The sequence below is a fragment of the Apodemus sylvaticus genome, chromosome 9 (genome assembly GCF_947179515.1).
Source record: "Apodemus sylvaticus chromosome 9, mApoSyl1.1, whole genome shotgun sequence".
Lineage (NCBI taxonomy): Eukaryota > Metazoa > Chordata > Mammalia > Rodentia > Muridae > Apodemus > Apodemus sylvaticus.
In genome coordinates, this window is record NC_067480.1 from 94047774 (window position 1) to 94070398 (window position 22625).

The 22625-nt window shown below is 38.8% G+C and overlaps 1 protein-coding gene across 1 annotated transcript in view; it reads right to left on the bottom strand.

Moving 5' to 3' along the window:
• The window catches only part of Col19a1 (collagen type XIX alpha 1 chain), a 301599-nt gene that overhangs the window by 245296 nt on the left and 33678 nt on the right, over positions 1 to 22625 (bottom strand). Inside the window, exons 4-8 of the mRNA XM_052192819.1 lie at positions 14758 to 14881; positions 12073 to 12348; positions 7791 to 7871; positions 3363 to 3488; positions 2503 to 2565 (exon numbers count right to left, since the gene is read on the bottom strand). Of these exons, the coding sequence (XP_052048779.1) occupies positions 2503 to 2565; positions 3363 to 3488; positions 7791 to 7871; positions 12073 to 12348; positions 14758 to 14881 (670 nt within the window). The remainder of the gene's footprint in view (positions 1 to 2502; positions 2566 to 3362; positions 3489 to 7790; positions 7872 to 12072; positions 12349 to 14757; positions 14882 to 22625) is intronic.

The window sequence follows — 22625 nt, forward strand, 5'->3', positions numbered from 1 at the left end:
TGTAATGTTACTTTTTAAATGAGTGTCTCTATCACTTGAGATTTTATTAATATACATTACCATTTTATGCTGGCATCATTTGCTAAACAATTTTTTCATGGGTGGAAAATTTGGGGAAATTATGTGGAAATGCAGAATGATATGGAAAGCAAACTGGAAAATCAGTTTCCAAATTTTTCAGATCACATGTAGGTTCAAGAACATGGAAAGTTAGGAGCTTTGTAAAGGGTACTGTTTGGGAAAGGAGAGAAGCAGGGGGTGGGGGGAACAAGGGTGACAGGGTGGGTCACGAGGGACTAGCATGAGCAACAATGTGACACCTGAGATGCTCAGGGAGAAAGTCAGCAAGGCTTGAGCTGCAAACTTACACAATGATGGTGACACCTGGAAGGATCTGTGGGAGGGTAGGGGATGGCTTCAGAGAGACACGGAGTCATTAGAAGACATTGGACTGGTGAGATCAGATTTGCTTACATTTTTATTCAGATTTGTTATTTAACTATTAATAGATTTCCATAAATAAAAAAATGAGATTTTTGCCTTTATTAAGTGACATTACAGTAAGGACTCTGCAAATAACACCCGTAGAAATACTGTCCTGCCAAATAATTAGGGTGTTGAAAGTTGTTTTCTCAAATTTGTTCTCATTGTTTCAAAAACTCAAAATTGCCAAGGGCTACTAAACTATATCTAATAGTTTAGTATTATAAAGGTTTCTGATCTTCTTTTCTAATGTCCACAAATTCTAATCCATTATGATCTAATTAAGATGCAAAGAAATATTCACAAACTAGTGACCACTATCGAGAAAAGGCCAAATAGTGTGGGAAAAAAAGCACAGAATTCAATATTCATGTATTTGAAGATAGAAACTTAATGTACTATGTCAAAGGACATAACCTCAAAATGTTTATGCACCGAGCCTCTCAATCAATTGAAACTTGTTAGACATTACCTCATAACTGAAAATTTGTGTTTAATCAAAACACATATGAAAGAATATAAAACCCTGAAAGGTTCCACCTCTCATTTAACCTCCACTAAATAGAAAGAAGAGGAAAACACACATCCGTTGAACCTCTAGGATCACATTTTTCTAAGTGACTCTGAAATATTGGTCATTTCATAACAATATCTATTCAATCTGCCCAATCCTAAAGTAATATTTGATGGTTCCAAAATGCAGGTAGTCTGGGCACCTATTAGAACTATAGAAATTTTATATCAGAATCAAATACCAAGGAAAGCATACATTTTTGCATATAAAAATGTCATCACTATTTAAGATGATACCACATGTTCATACTGATTACAAATTTCTGAAACATAGATGGTCTTCATGGTCACCTGAAAGCATTTCCACCCAGCAGTGGCTGTCCTGGTTTAATCCAATTCACAGATTTTGAATCTGTGCATGGAAAAAAATTAAGTGTACTTATTTATTTTGTGTTGTAGAATACTAATGAATTATGCACCAATTGCTTTGACATGACACAAAAATCTCTTGTCACTGTTAACTTTGTATATGGGAGTCCTAACAAAATTAAATGGTTTAAAGCAACATATTGATGTGAATCTTACAACACATTGCAACTCTAAGATATATCTTTGCATACAATATTTTGTGAGCCTTACATATTACTAATTTTCTAACATTTGTCATCTTTACTAACTCCTCTTAATCCCTTTCCACTGGTGTCATTTCTGTGGTGAATTATGTCATCACAAGATAACACGCAAAACAAGGACATGCCTTGTGCTTTTTTTGTATTACTGTGGCTCAAGCAACTGATGTGGCTTTTGTTATATTAGGGCCCTAATTTGATTGTTTGAAAGACACATTCAAAAGACTAGAAGATATTAGAGCAAAATTAGAGCTTAGTCAAAGGGAAGACAGATCATGAGGTCAAGAGCACACAACACTTCACATTCAGTTCTTCCTAGGGTACCCGGATTGTTTTCTCATGACCTTTGCAAACTATTACATAGGATCTAACAGTTACAGCATCTATCTCTCTTTAGGAGTGGTATCCCAGGAAACAAACAATTATCCTATTCTTTATTCCTCTTCAAACATACAGCAATATACCTTCCACAGAGTGAAGGGCTGCCCACAGATACTTATCAGTGGTTGGGCATTAAAATCCTGCTCAGTGGGGACATGTCAATAGACAAGGAAAATAGGTTTCTTAGGTATCTGGAGAGGTGGGTGATAAGGAAAGCTACAGAGCTGCTGGAACATATGCCTGTTTCATAGTGTTGTTAGAACTTACAGGTACAAAGACTGGCTGTTCAAGATTTCTCAGACTTTCCTAACACCATGGTCCTCAGTAAGAGACTCAGTTGCTGGTATGACACTAGTTTACAGAGCTCTTCATCTCAACATAGTTCTTGAGAGCCTTTTTGAAATGCGTTTATTATAAACAGGAGGCAGACAAATCTTTTTAAGTCACTTTTGAGCAATCCCCTTCCTCCTAACAGTACAAGTTGTGTGCACATTACCGGCTCTCCTTTGTCGCCTTTATGTCCAAAGGATCCCAGAGTTCCTGGTAACCCTGCTTCCTCCTGAGGGGGAAAATGAATGCCCGTGTCAAAATCATTCTGTCTCATTGCTCCAAAGCCATGTGTCTGTCTGTCTGTCTGTCTGTCTGTCTGTCTGTCTGTCTCTATCTATCTATCTATCTATCTATCTATCTATCTATCTATCTATCTATCTTATCTTATCTTATCTTATCTTATTTGCCTGCCATCATTTATCTCCCAAACTGCCTGTTTTTAGAACAGACTTCATGACTGCTATGACATAAAAAAATATATTCGTAGAGGTTCATGGGCCCAGCACTACTGATCAAAGAACCATATAGGTTCAGATAAAGCTCATTCATTGGATACACCACACAGAGACAATCAATAGAAAAGAGGCAGCTGGAGTGATATTTGCAGACACTGAGTCATCAGGGAGCCAAGGAGGAATACTTGGACTGTTTCTTGAGTGTTTTTGTTGAAGATCCAGCACTTTTCATCTAGGACTGAATTCCTAACCTGCAGCCTCTTCCTAACATGTACGTGCATACTCAGTGCTTTCTGAACCCATTCCTAATGTGTTATGTATGCAGTTCTTGCCATCATACATTGGTTCTCCTCAACTTTCTATTCACTGTAATTTTCATACATCAAAAGGAAAATAAAAATCCAAAAATTGCAATCTTTAATTTTCTTTTCCTGGCCCATGTTTGTGACCATATTATATTTGAGATTTAATTAGGCACGAGGCACCTTCCGCATATCACAGGCCACAGCCAAGGAACCCAGGCCACTGTGTGGAGTGACCTTTCAGTGGACACATCTGAAAGCTAACATACCTTGTTTGGAATGCACTGGCATGCGTCTTTAAGTTCCTGCTTTCCTGGCAGATATGCAGATATTTTACCAGTGTGAGAGGTCACCCAGGATGAAGTGGTACTTCCAAAGTCCTCTTGCTCCGGACACTAAAATCCACAAAGAGAATTTAGAGAATGATGTCAGTTCTTGCTGTTAACTCCCATCAAGCCAGAGGTGTTGGGATGCCCGTCATCCTTCCTCCTTAGTAACCAAGCGTTGCTATCCATGTATAAAAATTTATTACATTTTTACTCTACCACTAGGCGTGCAGTGTACTTAACCACACTGACATCACACAAAGAGTATATGAAAACTGATTATTTTATTAAGAAAAATTAAAGCCACATTAGGTGACCTTATTTATCATCATAACATTTGTACATTGATAATGGTCCATTCTTGCAATAAAATACTTCACAGAAGCAAAATGTGAATAATATGTGGCAAACAAAGGCTTAAAAGCATATACATTTTGATGGTAAAGTATAGGCACTGCAGCAAGCTGGTGATAAGTATACACAAATCTGGAAATTTCATTTCATATTCTAAGATGATGGTTGGCTCATCGCAGTGTAGTCTATTCTAGTGCAGTGTTCTTTAAAGATATAAAAGTGAAGGATTCAGAACCTGGTGAGTTTAGAACACGCTGAGCATGGTTATAGAGAGGCAAAAATTCCCCCCCCCAATTTCATTCAGGAGGCTGGAGAGACAGCAGTTAAAAGCCGGGGCTGCTTTGCGGGGAACCCAAGTTCAGTTCTCAGCCCCTACATCTGGAGACCTTCCCCAGCTGTTACTCTAGCCTCTGACAGTTTCTTCTGCATCTGCACTCATGAACATGTATCAACACACACACACACACACACACACACACACACGTAATAAATATGTTTAAATATACAGAAAGTATCACATGTTGATTCTAAAGAGAATTTCACTCTATCTTCTCTACTTGGCAACTCATACCAAACTGCTCCCCATGGCTAACACTTTATTTGCAGCTTCAATGAAAATGAAGCAACAGGTAGAAAAACTCAACGGTTGTGTTGTATACTATGAATTATACATGAGTGGAAAACACCTTCATGTTGTGCAAAGAAAAGAGCCAGTTGCTAGCTAATGTGTGAGCCCACGGTAGATAATATTTTCATCTTCATCTCTAATATTTGTTCCTTTCCTGCATTTTCTAAAGTAGAATTAATGAATGACTTTTGAATAATAGGTATCATTCTAATATGTGTAGTAACAATAAAAGCCACAATACACCTCACACCCAGACACACCATGGCCAGACTCTTGTGTTTAGCACTAGGAATCCTGTGCTCATTGCCTCCAGACTGGATGATCATTGGGTATATTAATCAATTTTCAATGTGAAAACCCAAAAGATAGGTTGAAAGCCAGTCTACAGACTTGAAATACAGAGGGAGGCTTCCTGAACCTATATCAGATTGCTACACAGATGGTTCATTCCTCCCAGATAATTTATTTTTTCCTAGTCACCTTTTACTTTACATCCTCAGTCATGTGACATTTGATTGTTTTAGAGACTGAAATCTGACTTAGAGGGAAGTGGAGCATGTCTATAGATAGTTTTGAATAAATTTCACCTCTGATGTACTTGATAAAATAGAAATAGAAACAGAAAAATCATATGTGTGGTTTAATATCAACGTATACAATTTTTAAATTTACAGATATAATGACATTTTCTTCTGACTTTAGACATTCATGTGTTTATGAATACACTTATTGTGGGTGTCAATATGTTCATGGTTTATGTGTGTGTGTGTGTGTGTGCATATATGTGTGGAGTGTGTGCATCTGTGTGCTCCCACAGAAGTCAAGGGAGTGCTTAGCTGTCCTCCTTTATAATGTTCTACCTTATTCTTTGAGGCAGGGTGTCTCCCAGAAACATGGAAGTTACAGTATTGGGAGAAGGTAGCAGCCGACAAGCCTCGGGGATGTTCTGTTTGCCCACCGACTATGTACCAGGGCGAACAGAAGAGCAAGAACTCAGCTCACCATGGTTGTACGGCATGCACTCTTAACCACGGATACATCTCTCTAGCCCCCTTTAAGACGTTTTTCAAAAATAGAAAGCAAAGAAGGCAGCTGTTTTCTAACGTTCATCAGCTGTATTTAATGGCTTTTAGGATTATCTTATTTATGCATTCCTGCTTGTAAAATGTGTCAGAGTTCTATTTAATTTAAATTAAAAAAGAATGTTGATATCCCTACAGATGATCATCAACATGAAAAATACTGTGTTTGGTCATTTTTACACACTTGGAATAAACTCCTAACGTATTTTCAACTGTAAACCTGATTTCCAAATAATCCTTATAAACAACATTATTTATTAAATTTTAAGGTTAGCACTGTGAACTGAACTATTAATGTGTGAAGTCAAGTCAGACTTGAGCTACTTCATCCAATTCATCTATTTCCATTCTAACCTGTTTTCATAATAATCTACTAACATAAGGCAATGAATAATGATGAATATAACATTTACAAATATAAAAACATTGTTACATTACTTTTAAGTGAAAGAAAATAGGTATTATAACAACCCCCAATATAACATGATTATAATTACTTACAACAAACTTTTGGACTAAGAAAACCTTCATGATTAAAGGTTATGTTCAGGAAGCCTCCCTCTGTATTTCAAGTCTGTAGACTGGCTTTCAAGCTATCTTTTTAGGTATTTATAGAGGGATATCTGGCAGGCTTTCACTTTGCTTGGAATGAGATCCATAAATTGGGTTTGAGATATGCTTTCTACAGCCAAGTTATATAAGCAAGGCATAATATTTGAAAGACTCTGAGTTATTTGGCTAGATTTTACTCTACTATGCAAACCTCATGAGAGAAGTTACAAGAGTTTTTGAACTAAAAAAAAATCACTGATTAAAAATTTCATATAGATTTCCTAGTAAGTGTAGAAGTTTGGAGAAATTAAGATCCAAAGAAACAAAACATTGAATATTGGACTTTTGCTTTTCATATGTTCTTGTTGGGAGTTTTTTGTTAGTGGTGTTGGTGGTGTTGATGTTTTTTTTTTTAATTATTCCCTATTGAAAGTCTTTCATTTTGTAGTTGACAAATCAAGAAATGGAGCACTCCTGCTGTGCAGTGGTTTGAAGGAGAAAAGATCCCCGGGTACTCAAATATTTCAATATTCTGTCCACAGTGCATTATGGGGTGCCCTTTGAGGAGGTGGTGGTGCCTTGCTGGGGGACTCTTGCCCCTGGGGAGGATTTTAAGACTTCATGGCATTGCTTGACTTCTTCATTCTCTCTACTTAGTGTTTGAGGCAGAAGATGAGCAGGAGCTGCCTGCTGCTATGACTCCCCTCCCCCACCGCCACTATGGACTCTTCCTCTGGAATCATAAGTCAAAAACAAAAAACAAAAACAAAAAACAAAAACAAAAAGCAAAACACTCCATTTCCTATAAGTGAGTTTTGGTCATGGTATTTTGTCACAGCAATAGAAAACAAAAGAACACATGCGTTGACAGTCTATTGGTAACAAAATGCTAGATACAAAAGAATTTGAAAGTAAATTCTTCTACCACAGTTTATTTTATACTTTAATCAATATAAAGCAAATATAATTATATTCATAAATTGAGACACAGCATGTGAGACTGAGAGAGCACTGGATTTTTTTTTTCTTGGAATGAAATACATGGACAGGGGAGTGATGGCTGTAGAATGGGGTTGAGAATATTTAATAAGGGAGACTAATTCACTGGGTTGATGTTTTGTTGCAAACAAGGAATCACTTAGGACTCTGAGAAAAAGATGACCAGACTGGGACTCTGTTCATATCTGTCAGTTTTTTCCTTAATTCAGTGTTGACTAGACCAATGGTTAAATAACAAATATTTGCTGGAAGACAACAAATACATATGTAATTTGGTGATTTAGAGACTCGATCTCATGATACTATCAAGGAGAAGAATGTATTAGAAATGCAGTTGGCATGATGGGGTAAAAACTAGGCATAAGGGCTGACTAATCTTAAGATGTGGGGCCCATTACAGGGGAAATACCTGATAAATGTTGAGAGTACCTCCAATCAGCTGGGGTCTCAGATGAAACAAGGCAACAGGTATGGGGGTGGGGGAGGAGGGGGTGGGCAGAAGGTGTAAATTAAGACCGCTCCTCATAGGTTGAGGCCAATGTAAGTACCAATCACCATCAAATGTCAGTGTGCAACTCTGTGGCTGAAGTGTGAGCAGGTTCTAAGAAGGGCTCCATACTGAGACTGACTTACTCACCCAGCCTCAACTGAGATACTTCACAGTGCCTGCCCCACACATAGAATCTCCTGATGATGAATGCTAATTAAAAGACAACACACTTGATTGTGTTTCATAGGGTAAGAAAATTAACCTACCTTAGTAGGTGATAAGTCGCAACAGGCTTCTTCAGCTAGGAAGTTTGCATTGCAGTAGATTCTAAGTTGGTGAAGCTCAATCTATTAAAAGTAAGCAGCAACAGACATCATTGGTCTTGAGAATCAAATTTAGACATTGTTAGCCACAGCAATTTAAATAGAAATAAAAGGAAAGTTAATATAAATGACTGATACATATTAATAATGTTTTAATTTCAATTTAGAATTTACTGCTTTAAGGATCAATGGAGAAACAGTCAACTACAGAGGAAGATCATTAGACAGGAAATGAGTTAATGAAAAACAACAGCAAAGTGGGCTAACTGTCTCAAGCAAAAAGAATGAAATATTGAATTAACAAAAAAAACCCATAGAGATAAACTGCTGTGTTCTACAGTGTAATTCTGTACAAAATTACATTTAAAAGTCAAACTTTGCAGAGAGGTGGTCAAAGGTGTGAGTATGTGAAGGAAATGCTTTCTCTTTAGGTCCAAGAGCCCTACTTGAGGTATGAAGGAAACGTGCCCTTCTCAATGAAGTGAAAAGAAGATAATTAGATTTGCCGGAGATTAATGAAGTCTGCAGAAAGCCTGTGGACTTTATATTAGTGTGATCCTGAGTGAGATTCAAAAGCTGAGCCCAGGAGAATCTGCCTGCTGTCCTAGCATCCAGGACTCTGACACAAGAAGAGTGCAAACTTGACACTAACTTGGGTTATATGTGCTGTTCCAGACCAGTCTAGACTACCCAGAGCCATCCTGTCTCCATAGCACAAGAAACAAAGAAGTCACAATTTTATTTATTTATTTATTTATTTATTTATTTATTTATTTACAAAGTCTCTCCTATTTGCAGAAAATACTCCTTTTTAGCTTTAGACAAGACATGAATAGTACTTTATGGAAAGATAACCATAACTTTAATGGAAAGATCAGAACAATTGTCTAGGAAATGGTAAACGGTGCTTATTACTGATAAAACATCAATGTGATAAGATCAAGATCATATCTTCTTCAACTCCTAAACTACTGAGATATTAAATGATACCATATAACAGCGAGCATTGACTGGAGCCCCGAAATTAGCCTATGGTTGTGAATTCAGGGTTGGAATTAGCAAAGAGGTATATATTAGACCTGGTGTATATCATGATCGGATTTATCTTCTCCCCACTTCTTCCCTCCTTTCTCCTGAACCTTTCTCTACAGTTCTTTATTGACAGTTTAACAGATCTTGGCTATGCAATATTTTGATGTTAATAGGTATGGTTTTTTATAGAGAGAAGGCAAATTGTGGTGTTGAAAGACTTCCATCTGTGGCTATGGAAAACAGACATCTGGCTAGCTGTGAATCTCTGACTTGCCCCCATCCTACACACACCATGAAATTCTGGAGGTATGCTCTAATGCTCTATACTGAGACTGACAAAATAAATTTGGCTCATAGAAAGCATCAGACATTTCAGAAAACTTGTAGACTTATTAGCAGCTTCACGACTATGGGAACACAAAAATGTGCAAGGTTGGGTGATATATATTTATAGGAATTTTACAAGGTCATCAAGATGAATTATCATTTGAAACATTTAAGTACAATAATTAGTCTAATAAAATATTGGGGAGAGGATACAAACTATGCAATATAAAGGATGAAGATTATAATTAACTAATGCAGTGCAGCTTTTAACTGAAGTTTATTCTAATCATTGTTATCAGAAAATGGGTAAGTGGAGGCTGGCAGGACTGCTCAGTGGCAAGAGCACTTGCTGTGCAATTGTGATCTTCTGAGTTTGAATTCCCAGTCCCCGAGTCAAAAGTTTGACATGAATGTGCGTCTTTATATATCCCAACTGTTGAAGGTAGGAACAAGTGGTCCTTGAATGCTCCCTGGCAAGCAAGCCAGTGAAAAACTGGCTTCTGGCTCACCAAGAGATCTAGTTTCAAGAGCAGGAGACAAGGCAGAAAGAATCCCAGACACCCAACCAGTATCCTGCTCTGCCCGCACATGGACCTGCACACTATACCCATTTGCACTCTCACATGCGTGTAGCAGATATGAATATGCCACACACAAACACACTACACATCCACATCATGTGTCACACCACACTCAGCACTACCTAGGAGTTATTTTACTTAACTGAAGGTAGATTATTGGTTTTAAAGGATTTCAATCTAATACTAATTATTTATATTTGGATTCCTGATGAGTGCATTTCTCAACCCTCATCAAAGAAGCTACCACCATTTATTGACAGATTTTAGTCCCGCTGCTGGCTTGAAGGTTTTGAAAGCAAAGAACAACAGGGATTTCTACTGCTGTTTTTGTGTTTGTCTCCTCCATGTTCTAATTTATAGAGAACAGATGATGAATGAAGAACCACAGTTCCAATCCTATACTATTACAACAAACAACTGCACTGAATCTATTTTGTAACTAAAGATACTAACAAATTTACAGATCCAAGCTGGGATTTTATGCAAGCCAGAAATCTCTCCCTGTGGCCTGCAAGGACCCCCAAGACAGGCTGCTCTGCTCTGCCTCTAAGTCTGGTCAGCCAAGTCCACAAACCCTGTCTTTCTGATCTGTTCACACAGTGTCTCTAAGAGAAAAATGCTTTAAAATCCTATTTCCTTGAATATGTATCTATATCTATACATCTCTTTTTTCCAAACAATTTTTAGGAAGGACAACCTCTCCAAAGGCATATTTGCACAAGGCATTTTTTCTGAAATGCAATTTCATTGCCTGCACTTCATGTTTACAGCTTTGACATTTATTATTGGTAATCTCCCCACAGATATTTAGAGACTTTCTTATCATTTAGCCCATAAGAAAATGTTTCTCTATTAAATTTAACTAGATCTCACTCTTAAAAGATTACTGGCCTTATTTTGCAAGAAAATCAACAGTAAATTTATATCATTTTAACTTCAAAATGTAATTTTCAAAGGACATTTCATCTGAAAGAGGTTTTCTGGCCCTGTCTTCTCATCCAAATGACCCACTGAGAGATTTAATGACTTTATTTCTGTCAAAGGAACTCGAAAAAGACATTATAAGTTGTGGGAAATACAGTTGAATTGCTATAGGGAGCTTGAATGAATTGGCTATTGTTCTTGAATGAAAACATCAGATAGTCTGGAACCATTTAAAGTTCATCCTTTTTTTCTAAACCTTTTATTCAAAACATAAAGGCTTGGCCAAGCTTATACTTTCTTTGCGTCATATTTTCAACTTCTCACTAAAAGTTACTCTTAATAATTTTAGTTTTTAAAGGCACGATCCAGTTATTTTAAATTGGCTGACTGGAAAATGTGGGTGAAAACAGAATATAGTTATATATGAAACGTACAGTCGGAAATAAATATTCTTCATACATGATAACATAAACATTGATGGTCTTTTGCGTGTGTAATCATTAAAGGAAGAAATGGCTTCCCTCCTCTCCTCCCCTCCCCTCCCCTCTCCTCCTTCCCCCTCCCCTCCCCTCCTCCTCTCCTCCCCTCCTCCCCTCCTCTCCTCCCTTCCCCTCTTCCCCTCTCCTCCCTTTCTCTCTCCTCTTCTCCCCTCCCCTCTTCCCCTCCCCTCTTCCCTTCCCCTCTCCTCCCCTCCCCTCTCCCCCCTCCCCTCTTACCCTTCCCTCTCCTCCCCTCCCCTCTTCCCCTCCCCTCTCCTCCCCTCTTCCCCTCCCCTCTTCTCCCCTCTTCCTCTCCTTTCCCCTCCCCTCTTCCCCTCCCCTCTTCTCCCCTCTTACTCTCCTTTCCCCTCCCCTCTTCCCCTCCCCCTCCTCCCCTCTTCCTCTCCTCTTCCCTCCCCCTCCCCTCTCCTCTCCTTTCCGCTCCCCTCTCCTCCCTTCCTCTCCCCTCCCTTCCCCTCTTCTCCCTTCTCCTCTCCCCTTCCCTCCCCTGCCCTCCCTCTCTCCCTGCCCCCCTTTCTCATACTGGGTCTTATGCAGCCCTCTGACCCTAAACTCAAAATGTGATTAAAACTGATCCTGACCTGACCTGACCTTCTGATGCTTTTGTCTGTACCTTTCTGGTTCTGGGGTTGTAGGCACACACCACCATGAACCACCACCCCTGGTTTATCTGTTGTAGGAGATCACAACCCATGTGTCATGCAGACTATGTAAGTACGCTACCCATGTGTCATGCAGACTATGTAAGCACGCTACCTATGGGAACCACATCTCCAGTTCCAGGAAGCCACTCTTATAAGATATTTTGCTTTGCCTTAGGGATATTGGAAGTTCTCTGTTAGTGTTAGTGATGCAACTTACATCCACGGGTTTGCCATCTGAAGCTCGAGCAGCAATAACTGTCCTTCCGTGAAAATCCACAGAGTCCATTTCTTCTGTGCGTCGGCTTGCAATTAAATTACAATCCATGTAGAGCGAAAGGACTCGGGATTGCACGCCAATGCCAAGTTTATGCCATTGACGATCAAAGAGAAGGCGGAGTTCTCGATTCTTAAAAACATAGTTCAACAGATCTCCCTCAGCACCCCGGAACATAAATTCTACCGCCTTCTTTGTACCATCGATCACTACTGATATCTGGGGGGAAAAAAGGACAGATAAGGAGAACATCTTTTCATGGCTTGAAAATTGAAGTTCAAAATTAGTAAAGCACACAAATAAATGCTCTGTATGCACAAAGGCATAACAGAAGAACTGCCTAACCGTGAGACGATACCTGTTCCTGCTACATTGGTGTACACAAGAAAACTAGTGCCTCGATTCAAGGTTGGCATGAAACATTTCTAGTGATCTGCTCATTTACAAAAAGAACATATAAGGGAGTGTATGTGTACATAAATATGTTATTATTTTACATTTATAAATGCAATTATAACTATATAATTGTGTTATGTAGTCATAAAGTAAGCATACATTTTTATGAAGTATAAAAGTCATGATTTTAAATTATACTGTTGGATAATATCACATACCTAGACATGCTTATATTGTTCTATATGCATATATAGATATAGATATAAAAGTTGCTAATTTCAGAAGAAAAAAATATGTGCATTTCTTTTTGCATGAAAACTGACCTGGACCTTTTAAATCTCTAATAACTTTCATGGCAAGGAGAAGATATTTCATAGATGGCATGCATTTCCATTTCAAATGGTCATCCCATCATAAGCTGTTGACCTATATTAATAGTCAGGAGATCCACCAAAGCTAATGGTGTTCAATGGTTCTGTACAGGGGAGAACACGAATGTGTGATGCTGAGAAATTTTGAGGTCTGTGGAGTGCTTGCACCGCCGTTTATTCTACACTGTCATTTCCACAAAGGCTCCTGGATTCTCCATGCTGTCTATATTAGTGGCCTCTCTTTTCTAAGCTCAGGCATCTCCCACCATGCATCCCTCAGTCGCATAACTGCACTGTCTACATTCTCATAAATATTCTCCTACTGGACAGCCTGCCCCATAAGAATAGAAATTCTGCCTCTTAGAATCTCTATTTTCTTTTGGCATCTGTTTGTGTGTGTGGTATGCTTGGGTGTATGTGTTCTTATATGTGGACTACACCCGTGAGTGTGTATGGATATGTATATGGGTATGCATGCATGTGTGTGTGTGTGTGTGTGTGTGTGTACAGGTATGATGCACATATGTGCTCAAGAATACAGCAGCCAATTAACATTGGGTATATTCTCCAATACACCTTGATGATAAACATGGTGTGAGAATCTGGTGAATAAGAGATTTGCTTTTCCTTTGTCTTAAATATTTATTTACTTTTATTTTATGTGCATAAATGTCTGCCTGTGTGTATGTATGTACCTATGTACGTGCACTCCAGGTCCCTCCTTTGAACCGAGACCTCACTGATTTGACTGGTCATGCTAGCTAACTCGCTCTGGTGAATCCCCTCCCACTTTGTGAGTGCTAGACTAACAGGTGGGCCCCACGTCCACTTGGCACTGATGTGTGTGCTCAGGATCTGAACTCCAATCCATATTTCTGCATGACAAAGGCTTTCAACCCCGAGCCGTTCCCACAGCCCTCAAGTTCTTCTTCTCATCACTTTCTAACATGAAGCATGTAGTCCATATTTGTTTTTTATTGATGAATCCAGTATTGAAATATCAGCTTTTAATTGACAAAGGGATTTTAAGTGAAGAAATAAATCTCTTTAAGAATAATATATATGGGAGGACGTGAGTTTGATCAATGAGCTGAAACCAGCCAATAAAACATCTGTAAAAGGGAAGCAGCTCCACAGTCTTCAAATAAAATATCAATCTCTAAGTTTAAAAGGGGGTGGAGTTTAGGGTGTGGTTTGGTGATAAAGGCAGTGCCTGTTCTTGCTTCAATTCTCAGCACCCACTTGGTGGCAAAAAAGTTGTAACTAGTTCCTGGGGATCCAGCACTGGTTTTCTACCTCTCTGTTCATCAGGCAAGCACATACTGTACGTATATACATACATACATACATACATACATACATACATACATACATACATACAGGCAAAGATTTATGTACATAAAATAAAAGTATATAAATCTTTAAGACAAATCGAAACATCAGTCTCTCATTCACCAGAGTCTCATATCATGTATATCATCCTACTTAACAATATTAACAGTTTTCTTTTTTTAAAATTCGATATATTTTTTTATTTACATTTCAAATGATTTCCACTTTCCTGGCTCCCCACTCCCCGAAAGTCCCATAAGCCCTCTTCCCTCCCCCTCTTCCCCCATCCACCCCTTCCCACATCCTGTTCTGGTATTGCCCTATACTGCTGCCCTGAGCCTTTCCAGAACCAGGCCACTCCTCTGTTCTTCTTGGACATCATTTGATGTGTGGATTATGTCTTGGGTATTCCAAGTTTCTAGGCTAAGTTCCTCTAAACAGAATAATATTTGGGTGCTACACCTATCTCCAGATGTGGGCACACAGAACAGAGAAGCACCGGACCCAATCAAATCAGTTGCTAGCTTACCTGGGGCATATTCTGCTGGTTTAAAATCTTCCATAAAAACCACCGCTCCTTTTTGGTGCTTCTTCGTACCCGAAACATGACGGCTACAGAGTATTCCTCTGGAAGGCCTTTGGGGAATATCTTACTATGGGAAGAAAACAAATAATGGTTGTAGGAAGGCTGAAGGTGGCCAGGGAAGAAATTCAAGTACAAAGCTCTGTGAGATGCAATCTCTCAGTCATAGCTACTCCCAACGGGTTTATAATTTATTATTTATTTTGTTGTTGTTGTTGTTGTTAGAAATACCTTGTTCTGGAAAGACTCAATGAAGCAGTATTCGGCAAAACCAGAACGGGGAAGTGGGAAGCGGTGAGTGGGAGGACAGGGGGAGAGAAGGGGGCTTACGGGACTTTTGGGGAGTGGGGGCTAAAAAGGGGAAATCATTTGAAATGTAAATAAAAATATATCAAATAAAAAAAAAGAAATATGGAAGCAACTGTGCCTGCGTTTTCTATGTAAATCTAATTCTTGTTCTCTCCATTTTGAAATCATAAGATATGGTGTTCTTAAAGCCTGGGATATATAAACAAGTGGGTAGGCTACAGTACATGGAAGAGTCTTGGAATTCACTGATTTGGGGTGAACAACAGTGATTTAGGAAGAATAAAAGTGGGCTTCCTTCATGGTTTTTGTAGAAAAAAGTGGGAAGAGCTTTTTTAAAAAGATTATAAATCAAGGAATATTTCCTGAAGAAATTTTACCATATTTAAGTCTTTCAAATGAATTACTAATATTAATTTCCAGTAAATTAAGATGATAATACATCAAATACGATTTAGCTATATTGCCATTTCGCTAGAAAAATTAGTCTTTGTAGATAGTAGAAGCCAAAGAATGGCCACAGTTTCATTCTATATCAATATCAATGTCAAGATACTTGTCATGGTAAAAGCATAAGGAAACAAACAAACAAACAAACAAAAAAATCACAATATACATAGCCACATATCCTGAATTTGACTTTCCTAAGATACTGGGTGAAGTGTTTATTTCTTTTCATTGGATGTGAGAATTATGCATTGTTGAATGAAACTCTGCAATCTTGAAATGGAGCTGCTTTTCATTTCTTTATTTTTCCTCAAGTAAGAAAGTGTATCACTTAAGGACAAACAAAACTTGATGTTGTATTATAAATTTAAAGCACCATGCACTTAATACTAGCATTGAATTTTATGTTCATCTCTACTACAAGTAGAACATTTTTCATCAGGGAACATTTTCCCATCAATTCCAGCCAAGTAAGTACTAATAATGAGATACTGAATCTTCTAGGATTCTACAGTATCAAATGAAATTTAACTAAATTGCTGGGCACAATTATTGTATTGTTCTAAGTAGTGTTGCTTATTTAAACATAACAACAAAAATGGCAGCCATATATGCCTAGCTTTTCTCTTTGGGACTATTTAAGTCTTAAAGGTGGGGGTACTTGTGGGGTTGAAGCAACTACATCGCGCATACTTCCAAATGGAAACATGGAGGTAGTTATGGAAGACCTACTGTTGAAGGAAATCGCGAGCCCCATGCTGCTCCCTTACCACATGTAACAATAGCTGGATATTCCATTTTGTGTTTTTTCCAGCTCTCCACCTTGAAGCTTTTAGGATGTAAATGTTTCCAGAATTTGACAATGATATTATATTGGGCATCATTCTTTCTTACTGTGTACCTTTTCAGACAAAATCAACCATGCTCAAGTCACATGACCATAGACTTACATTTTTCAATGAGGACTGTATAATAGCAATAATTAATATATATACATACATATATATTCCCTTGCTATTTTCTTTTATTCTCCCTCTTTAAAAAAAAAATCTCATTTTCCTGATACCTGGTTAACGTCTGCATCTGAATATCCCTACTTTGTCTGGGTTAGTTTGCTCTAATAATTTTGCCTCTAATCCATACTGAAAGCTATGAAGCTACTGGATTTCTGGTAAGCTGTGTTAGCCATTCCTACTGAAGAATGACTGTGATGCCAACACTGCCTTTGTTGGTATGGTGAGTCAATAGGATGCTTCACTGCCCAGCATTGTTAGCTGCAGTCTCTGCAAGGACTCTTCAAATGTTAACATATAGTGATTATTTCTCTAGAAATAATCTCTTTTTTTCCGAAGAGAATACTTCTGTTTTACACGAGGTAAATTATATTCACCTGACTACAAGCATTCTGCAAGTGTGGAAATGGTGTGTTTGGGGGGGTCATAATGTTGGAGTCTCATGTTCACTATAGAATTTGACTTTTGCCCCAGTTTTTGATGTCCTGGGTCATTCTTGCTTACTCTCTTGCTGAATTTAGTCTGCAGTCTTTATGGTTCAAATACTTTAGCTTCTAAGACCCCCACCTCGTGTATATTTGGATAAGGAAGGTTGTAAGTTGGTCACCTGGAGCTTTATACTCTGATGCTCATCTGACACCTATGTACACACACACACACACACACATGCACACACACACACACAGGCGTCTTTGCACACCCCCACACAAACCCACGTGTGTACACCTACACATTCTCCCCTTGTTGGTTTCTGCATAGTCTGATTCCTCTTAATCCTGCATGATTCAGAAATCTGTTGAGGTAGATCCACTTCTCCCTAATGTTCCCCACCCACAACACTGAAGGTCCAGATCTTTGCTGTTGCTCATTCAGGCACACATTCCAATTGCTTTTGCTCTTCTAGAATGCATAGTGATTTTTCTATTCAAGAGCAAATTTCCTTTTAAATTTTTAGTGTGTCCTCTTCAAACTGTCTTGTAATCTTGCTTTACAAATATATGCTTTCTCTTTACAAATCAGACTCCCGTTGACCTGGATGTCTAACGGGTAGCCTCTCATTAACCCAGCAAACTATTTAAAAGAACAATCCAAATATCTACATCTTTGCCATCCCATCAGTCCTTACCACTCACTCCTGAATTCTAACATTATTCCAGTCAGGTATCCCACTGTCCTCATTGCACCCACCCTCTCCACACCCTTTGTGAAGGTCTTAAGACTACTGGTGTCTTTTGTTGTTGCTGTTCATATAAACCAAATGTATAGCACTCTTGGTACTGGATGGTTGGAATGTAACTTCTGGGTGCTTATGCAGAACCCCCTCACCTATTTGTCCTTAGTAACTACAGTAGTGACTGCAAAGGTTAGATAATAAATGTAAGCAAATCAATAAATGAACTGAGCTTGCCAGCTTTGAAGATAAAAACATGCCCCCCCATCTTGTCCCCACCCGCATTTTGATATAGCTGTGCATATAAAAGTATATTGACTTCCTCACATGCCTCTTATATTTCTATATGAAAAACAGAGTAGCGAGTTAATAATAGTAAGTGGCATGGGTCCTTGTGTAGAGGACACATGTGAGGACTGCAGGCAACAGAGCCCAGTCCATCTACAGGGACAGCTGTTATTTAGTGCCAGCCAGCTGGTACCATATGGGACCATAGACTCTGTGTTGCCAGATCATCCACATTTCCCAAAGAAGTCAAAAGTCTACAGTTTCACCTAAAAAGTTTCAAGCTTTAAATTTTGACAATTAATCACACTTTTCGTAATTAATGTCCAGACTAATGAGAGACAAGCAGAACAAAGCCAATGCAGTGACCAGCAGTTCGTAAACTTGGAATTATGCCAACATCAGCTGAATTCTCATCTGGTATAGAATATGGTAAAAATTTAAAAGATGACAAAGAGAAGGCCTTCCATTCAGGTTAGGGGCCTGTTAAGGAAGCTAAAATCAGAGTAACATGATATGAGTGGAAAACCTAATGTTGAAAGTAAAATTAGGGATCCTGTGCCACAGGTCCTAAATACCACAGAGAGAGAGAGAGAGAGAGAGAGAGAGAGAGAGAGAGAGAGAGAGAGAGAGAGAGAGAGAGAGAGCCTCCCAGGATTGTGGACAAGCCTGTGAACTCAGGGAAGACCACCTCTTCTGCTCAGAGGGACCTTCCTGGAACCCCAGAACACGGGAACGGAGGAGCTGCATGGGACAGGAGACTCCCAGTTTCCATCTGCACCCAGAGCTAATCCTGTGCCACAGCTCTACATACACAAATACCTCTAGGAGAGAGCTGGTCTCCCAGGACAGCCTACACACATGCAAGCACAGGTAGGACCACCACTTCTATTCAAACTCCTGATTTAAGAGGCACCCTCCCAGAGCCATCAGGTCATAGGAACCAGGGAACAGCTGGGAGCAGGATCCTTCTGGTTTCTGTCTGCACACCAGAGCTAACCCTGTATGACAGTTCTTCATACCTAAATTCCTCCCAGAGAGAATTGGTCTCCCAGGAGTACTGACACACAAGCTTGCAGGATTGACAAGCTACAGTCAGAGACAGCAAGACCAGCTAACACCAGAGATAACCAGATGACGAGAGGCAAGGACAAGAACATAAGCAACAGAAACGAAGGCTACTTGGCATCATCAGAAACCAGTTCTCCCACCACAGTGAGCCCTGGATACTCCAACACACCAGAAAAGCATGACTCTGATTTAAAATCATATTTTGTGGTAATGATAGGGGACTTTAAGAAGGACATAAATAACTCCCTAAAGAAATACAGGGGAACACAGGTAAACAGGTAGAAGTCCTTAAAGAGGAAACAAAAAAAATTCCTTAATGAATTACAGGAAAACACAACCAAACAGGTGAAGTAATTGAACAAAACCATTCAGGATCTAAAAATGGAAATAGAAAGAATAAAGAAATCACAAAGGGAGACAAGCCTGGAGACAGAAAACCTAGGAAAGAGATCAGGAGTCATAGATGTAAGCATCACCAACAGAATACAAGAGCTAGAAGAGAGAATATCAGGTACAGAAGATAACATAGAAAACATTGACAAAACAGTCAAAGAAAATGCAAAATGCAAAGAGCTCCTAACCCAAAACATTCAGGAAATCGAGGACACAATGAGAAGACCAAACCTAAGGATGATAGGTATTATTAGGGAGTGAAGATTCCCAACTTAAAGGGCCAGTAAATATCTTCAAGAAAATTATAGAAGAAAACTTACCTAACCTAAAGAAAGTGATGCACATAAACACACAATAAGCCTACAGAATTTCAAAACAGATTAGACCAGAAGTGAAATTCCTCCTATCACATAATAGTCAAAACACCAAATGTACTAAACAAAGAAAGAATACTAAAAGCAGTAATGGAAAAAGGTCAAGTATCATATAAGGGCAGAACTATCAGATTCACGCCAGACTTTTCACCAGGGACTATGAAAGCTAGAAGATCCTAGGCAGATCTCATACAGACCCTAAGAGAACACAAATGCCAGCCCAGACTATTATATGCAGCAAAACTCAATTACGATAGATGGAGAAACTAAGATATTCTGTGACAAAAACAAATTTACACAATATCTTTCCCCAAATCCATCCCTACAAAGGATAATAAATGGAAAACGCCAACATACGGAGGGAAACTACACACTAGAAAATACAAGAAGGTAATCTTCTTTCAACAAACCCAATAAAGATAACCACACAAACATAAATATAACATCAAAAATAACTGGAAGCAACAATCACTATTCCTTAATATCTCTTAACATTTATGGACTCAATTCCCCAATAAAAACACATGACTAACAGACTGGATACATAAACAGGACCCAGCATTTTGCAGCATGCAGGAAACTCACCTCAGTGACCAAGACAAATACTACCTCAGAGTAAAGGGCTGGAAAACACTTTTCCAAGCAAATGATCCCCCAAAACAAGCTAGAGTGGCCATTCTTTTTTTTTAATATTTTTATTTTCTTTATTCTTTGTTTACATTCCAAATGATTTCCCCTTTCCCTGATCCCCCCTCCCCATATGTCCCATAAACCTTCTTCTCTCCATCCATTCTCCAATCACCTCCCTCCTTTTTCTCTGTCCTTATATTCCCTTCCCATGCTAGATCAAATATCAAATAAAAGCAACTTTCAATCAAAAGTTATCAAAAAGGATAAGGAAGGACAGGACACTTCATAGTCATTAAAGGAAAAATGTACCAAAAAGAACTTTCAGTTCTGAACATCTATGCTCCAAATGCAAGAGCACTCACATACATAAAAGAAATTTACTAAAGCTCAAAGCACACATTGCACCTCACACAATAATTGTGGGAGACTTCAACAACCAACTCTCATCAATGGACAGATCATGGAAACGCAAACTAAATGGAGACACAGCACAAGTAAAATTGGTTAAAAGTTCCTATTAATAGTGAAATGAAGATGATAGTGGTAGGAGATTATCCCATGATCTGTCAAAGGGAACATAGCCATGAGGGTGCAGGGACAGATGTCTTAAAATGTCGCAGACCCTAGATCACTGCGAAATGCATCTCTGGGCTTCTTTACCTTGAGTACACTGAAGTATGTTTTGCTACTTTCTAGTCTGTGCCTATTCTGCTTGAAAACATACCTCATGTGTATATGAAAGGCTTACATTTTTAAAGCCTGTTTTATGCACTGCTCTGGAGAAGGTTCGAGGCATGTTTAAGAAGCACTCCTGCTCTGCTATGTCAGGAAGAAATGTCCTCCAGAAACTATTAGATCATGTTATCCCAGAGGCATCAAGTTTTCCTTGATAATCTTCTACCTAATGGAATTTTAATCTTTACATCTGATACTGAAGTTTTTCATAATTTTTTATTGATATATTTTTATTTACATTTCAAATGATTTCCCCTTTTCTGGGTCCCTACTCCCTGCAAGTCCCATAAGCCCTCTTCTGTCCCCCTGTTCTTCCATCCACCCCTTCTCATTTCCCTGTTCTGGAATTCCCCTAGACTCTTGCACTGAGTCCTTCCAGAACCAGGGGCCACTCCTCCATTCTTTTTGGACATCATTTAATTTGTGGATTATGTCCTGGGTATTCAAAGTTTCTAGGCTAATATGCACTTATCAGTGAGTGCATACCATGATTGATCTTTTGAGACTGGGTTACCTCACTTAGTATGATGTTCTCCAGCTCCATCCATTTGTCTAAGAATTTCATGAATTCATTGTTTCTAATGGCTGAATAGTACTCCACTGTGTAAATATACCACATTTTTTGTATCCATTCCTCCTTTGAAGGACACCTAGGTTCTTTCCAGCTTCTGGCTACTACAAATAGGGCTGCTATGAACATAGTGGAGCATGTGTCCTTATTGCATGCTGAAGAATCCTCTGGCTATATGCCCAGGAGTGGTATAACAGGGTCCTCAGGAAGTGACATGCCCAGTTTTCTGAGGAACCTGCAGACTGATTTCCAAAGTGGTTGCACCATCTTGCAATCCCACCAGCAGTGGAGGAGTGTTCTTGTTTCTCCACATCCTCGCCAACACCTGCTGTCTCCTGAGTTTACTAAATTATTTATTTCTGTCTTCAACCTTGTCAGTGTTTGTGGATTTTACTGTTGTGTTGTTGGGTGCATATCTATTGATCATTGCTATCTTTTTTTTTGATAGACTAAGATCATAAGATGAAAAATTACAAAGAAAATAGTCTTTCTGACATTTGTATAGCTATTAAAGCATTTCAATGTAGATTGAGTTAGGTGCAATGTGTGCTTTGAGTTTTAATAAAGTTTCTTTTATGAAAGAGGGTGCCCTTGCATTTGGAGCATAGATGTTCAGGATTGAGAGTTCTTCTTCTTGTATTTTTCCTTTGACCAGCAAGAAGTGTCCCTCAGAGTCTCTTTTGATGACTTTGGGTTGAAAGTCAATTTTATCTGATATTAAAATGGCTACTCCAGCTTGTTTCCTGAGACCATTTGCTTGTAAAATTGTCTTCCAGCCTTTTACTCTAAGGTAGTGTTTGTCTTTGACCCTGAGGTGT